At 43.3% G+C, this 4,970-nt stretch overlaps 1 protein-coding gene across 2 annotated transcripts; it reads right to left on the bottom strand.

Moving 5' to 3' along the window:
• Positions 1-398: 398 nt before the first annotated feature.
• On the bottom strand, positions 399-2,314 carry LOC148028152 (uncharacterized). Of its 2 annotated transcripts, XM_087689825.1 has the most exons (2): positions 1,782-2,314; positions 399-1,278 (listed from the first exon to the last, which is right to left on the bottom strand). In XM_087689825.1, exons 1-2 carry the CDS (start codon positions 2,238-2,240, stop codon positions 619-621), a joined length of 1,119 nt encoding a protein of 372 aa, XP_087545951.1. In that variant the 5' UTR covers positions 2,241-2,314; the 3' UTR covers positions 399-618. The 2 variants fall into 2 exon arrangements, with proteins under 2 accessions (XP_087545951.1, XP_087545952.1); XM_087689826.1 differs by lacking the exon at positions 1,782-2,314 and having other exon boundaries at positions 399-1,775.
• Positions 2,315-4,970: the final 2,656 nt, after the last annotated feature.

Raw genomic sequence — 4,970 nt, 5'->3', positions numbered from 1 at the left:
ACTTGGAACTACTCATGTGAAATTAACTTTTAGGATGAAATTTTAGGTTTTGAAAGATAATGGGCTCCTAGAACAATTGTATGACGAATTATAATATACCACCTTGGTACTAATGAGACCAAAAAAAGTAAGATACTCTAAATTAAGGATTGCAAAAATTGTTGTGATATTGGCTTTAAAACAACACCATAAGGGGCATTTTCTAATTGGAAAAAATCATAAAGAGATAAAATTGTCAGTGCTAGCCTTATTGGCTCTCTCTTGATATTAATGGTACATCATAAAGTGAAAACTCAAAAGCATAAAGTGCCGCCCACCAAGCATAGATAATGTGAATCTTAGTTTTGACAAACCAAGGTTGAATGTCTAAAGAATGACCAAACTTCCCTAAAAGCATCTTTCAAACATGAAGATTGTTTAGAATTTTAACATTTACAAGATTTTTAGATAAAAAATGACCATGGAACGAACAAACCATCCCTAAAATGTCAAATTGAGAAACTAGAAATAAAAGGCTTGTCATGGACAATCAAGGGAATGGTGGAAAGCACAAGCACTTGTTAAAATAATGAGATGGGAAACCCAACCACTTAATCAAAAGAATTGGTGTGATTATGGTTAAGAAGCAGCGCTAGTGTTAAATCTGCCACATACGGGTGCGAGCAAGGCAGGGAAGCGATGGTGGCCCGATGAGGACGACACATCAGCACGTCTGCCGCTGCCGCCATGGAACGCATGAGGGAGAGTGGCCCCTGCGGAGCTCCAGTCGGCCGCGATGTAGGACGAAGTCGGGCTCCCCTGCTGCAGCATCAGCTTCAATGGCGCCCCCGACGGCAGCGGCGGCAGTATCCCCTCCTCGTCGAACAACGTGTTCCTGCCTAGCAACCCTAGCACGCTGCCCCCATCCGGAAACCCTCGCCCCCGCCCTGGCGATCTCCTCTCCATCTCCAGCAGATGCGCTAGCGATGGTGTCATGCCGCCGCCGCCCCTGCGGCCGCCGCCTCCGGCCGCCGTCGCGGCCGCAACAACGGCTGCCGCTGCCGCTGCTGCTGAGGATGACGACGTGGAGGTGGAGGGGGAGGATGCCCTACTCGCGCAGATGAGGAAGAAGCAGCAGCGCTGTTGGTTGTGCTTGGACGGCGCCCTGCGCCTAGGGCTTCCTGTTTGGGAAAGTAGCTGCTGTGTGATGCCCCGTGATTGCTCGGTCTGCGAGCCTGAGTGGATGCCGATGAGGCTTCCCAGTGTGGTGCTTCTCTCTGGGAAGAATGATCCTGTGGACTGCAGAGAAAAGAATGGCATGGACATGAAAACGATTCAAAAACCAAGACGCTCTGTCACTGCAGAGAGAACTTTTTGGGAGCCGAGTAATGGCCTGAAACTATGTTGCTGGGTTGTTGAGAACATACTGATTGGGACAGGCATTCAATAAGAAGTGAGAACCACTGGCTTATAAGCCCCCTACGCAGCATTGACGATAGAGATTGTGTTGTGAACATCCGATGGAGGTTGAAGGTGCAGTTATCAAGACTTGGCAAGCATACTCAAGGTCACAGGGAATTCCTGCTTAGCAACTTGCTATACCTTAATCTGAGATATGTGTGTGTGTGTGTGTGTGTGTGTGTGTGAGAGTATGCTTACGTCTTAAAGATAGAGGTATTTGCAGCTCAGCAGGGTGCTAATAATCTAATCTGAGAACCCTGTTATGATCTAATCTGAGAGGGTGTGTGTGTCTGTATCATTATCTTTTAACTATAGAAGGTGAAGAAGGGGTTAGCATCTACCTCTGTATCAAGATCCGAGGAGGAGCCCGAGGTGACGGAGGGGGTGGAGAAGAGGAAGGAATTGGAGATGGTACTGTTGTGATGATGGGACGAGGAGAGTCGCAAGTGCTCCACGAGTCGTAATCTCTGCAGGTTCAACGGCTCTAATCCCAGAGGCCAGCCCTCGGATCCAGCTGCCAAATGTAGCTGCTGATCTCTACTCATCTCTCCTCCGAGTCCCAACCATATACATGAAGGGGATGAAGAGGAGGAGAGCCAATGAACACCCACCTGTAGGAGCCCAAGGTTTATGTATGAGAGAGAGAGAGAGAGAGAGGACCTATACCTATGGAGCCAAGGTTTATGTTGAGAGAGAGGGAGAGAGAGAGGTCTTAGTACTAGACTGTGTGAATGCGAGTTATATACAAGCCCTGCTGTACAATCCCAAACGACAACAAGCTTCCTTTGCCTCAAGAACATAGCACACTGCACACTGCACAGTACCTCACATAAAGAGAGAGAGAGAGAGAGAGAGAGAGAGAGAGAGAATGTAAGCTTCTCTTCATCTATTTCTCTTTGGACTTCACCTTTTTTGTCTGCACGCAATCAACAAAGAGTACTATATCCTTGGCACGAGACACGCTCTCTCTCTCTCTCTCTCTCTCTCTCTCATCTGTCCAACACTACTTCCATTACCAATAATGCCCCACAAGCATTAATAAAATTCCTCATACACACATAACAACAAGACATAAGCATCTCCTCCATTCCTCCCATCCACTGTAGCTGACGTCTCCCTTGGCCTTGCAAGTTGAGATGGCCATTGGCTACCTTCCCTCATCATCAATTGACTAGCCAAGCCCAAGGTTCTCCTCGATCCTTACTCAAAGGTTATTTTCATTTGAAGATTCTCCCCACTAAGGTTATTTTCTTGAACCTTTCCATGAATCGCAGAAATTTCAAGCTAATTGTCTTCATGCTTTGAAAATTTTGTTTCTAGAACTCGTGATTAAATTGTGAAGCTAGGACCGAAAATGCCCTTTTCTCCTTGTTACCTTCAATATTATGGGCCATTGCACTCTAACCCCATTTGTTTGGGTTAGATGCAATGTGCTATAGTGGTTGCACTACCACTTGCCTTTGCTCACAAAAAAAGGACACGCATGGTGCTTTGCACATAACAAACTACACACTTTGTGCATAGTATTGTGTAAAACCCCACGAACTTGAAGAGGCAATATGCTCATTTACAATGACCAATTGATTCTTTAAAAACTACATTTCAATGTTGAAAGATCACACAATCCAAAGTGTTCATGATATATGTACAGAAAGCGATAAAGTTAACTTGAAAACATTTAAAGCAAACTTGTTGCAATAGAAAAGTAGGCATGAGTCATTGATACCATTTAAAATGCTTAAGCGTGCATCAAATAGCAAATTAATCCATAATATGTAATGTATCCACAATAGCATATAGGTATGGTAGATCTTTGCATTATATGTTATATGGATATAAATGCATACCATTCTTCTGAATATAAAAAAATAGAATATACTCTCTTAGTTTACAATACCACGTGGGCTTCCCCTCTTAGTAAGGCACATTGTCGATATCTTTGTGCTTGCATTCAAGGCACCCACTACAAGGACAAGCACTCGACAAGCACTTAATGTCTAGAGAGAGTTTTATGTAGTTGAGACAAGCACCCATACTAGAGCAATGTGGGAAACTCATCCTAACTTCATGTGGTGGCAAGACAAGTCAAGTCTTACTATATTTGTTAGGCCAAGTCATGGAACTACCCAAGGTTCAAAGACCCGCTCCATAAACTTTCTCTAGTAAGTTGCATTGTCAATACTCTTCATGCCTACATCCAATGCACCCACTACAAGGGCAAGCACTCAATGTCTAGAGAGAGTTTTATGCAACTGAGACAAGTACTCATACTAGAGCAACATGGGAGACTTGTGCTAACTTCATGTGGTGGCAACATAAGTCAAGTCATACGGTTTCGTTAAGCCAAGTCATGGAACTAGTCGAGGTTCAAAGACCCACTCTATAAACATTGACATACTTGTATTTTATTCCCTTTCTTTTATTTCTTTGTGCCTAAAAAAGTATGCATACATGCATAGAACCCCCCCCCCCCCCCCCTATTTGTATGTGTGTGTAATAAAACCAAGGGAACATTCACGTGTAGTCTCTAATACTCACATGCATACATACATGTGTCATGCTTGGAGGCCCTACACACACGCATGCATGCACACGCGCACATGCACGCACGCGCGCGCACACACACACACACCTAAATGCACAGCACATGTAGTCTCTACTATTCATATATCCACACCCATGAATACAAATGTGTGTGTGTGTATGCGTATATGTATATATGCATGCATATACACAGGTATGTATGTATGCACACATGTCTCATGCTTGAAGGCATGTTCTCTCTCTCACACACACATTAACTATCACATCTCTCAGCTCTTGTGTGCACTCTTGTATGCTTAGCCGGTACAGAATGAATGTGTTGGATGAGATAATGAAATGGTTGAATATTAGCCTTTCATATGATGCAATATATTATGCCTAATTTTACATTCACTTAAGTATCATAAAATGTAATATTGATGTGCCAGTGTGATACGAAATGTTACATGTAAGTTTATTTACGCATACATATATACTCGTAATTAGGTATATAAATTGTTTACAATCTCTAATGTAGCATATAATTGATGCTTGGTGACATCAAAATAACCTTGGTTGGGCTTCCAAAAGATTTGTTTTTTTTCTTGGGCAAGGCATGATATACCCTTTATTATACTTAATGAAAGCTAAATGGGTACAATCTCCTCCCATGCATGCATGAGTATCTCCCTCATTCATGTCATTATAGACTAGAGTTCCACATGTGCTTTGTGTGCATGAAATGCTAGGCCGTTGCCATGAAGCGATAAGCGAAGTTGATGTGCAGGCTTCACTCGACAATCCATGTCTCCTCTTTCTCTCTCCTCTTTTCCCTCTCTGTTTCTAACTTTCCTCTCCCTCTCTCTCTCTATCTTTTCATTTATTTTCTCTCTCAAAATTTTCTCACTTTCCTCTCTCTCCCTTGATTTTTTTTTCTTTCCTCTCCCTTCCCATATTTACCTCTCTCTCTCTCTCTCTCTCTCTCTCTCTCTCTCTCTCTCTCTCTC

This window comes from Lygodium microphyllum, chromosome 12 (assembly GCF_053477565.2).
Source record: "Lygodium microphyllum isolate KBCC chromosome 12, Lygodium_microphyllum_v1.1.10, whole genome shotgun sequence".
NCBI classification, from domain to species: domain Eukaryota; kingdom Viridiplantae; phylum Streptophyta; class Polypodiopsida; order Schizaeales; family Lygodiaceae; genus Lygodium; species Lygodium microphyllum.
The sequence above is the reverse complement of the archived record's forward strand: the minus strand, read 5'-3'. Positions and strand labels throughout refer to the sequence as shown.

Coding starts and splice junctions, on each gene's coding strand:
- LOC148028152 (XM_087689825.1), bottom strand. CDS start 2,240: ATGTTCTTGAGGCAAAGGAAGCTTGTTGTCGTTTGGGATTGTACAGCA. Junction 1,279..1,781: donor CCTCGGATCTTGATACAGAG/GTAGATGCTAAC, acceptor TTTTCTCTGCAG/TCCACAGGATCATTCTTCCC.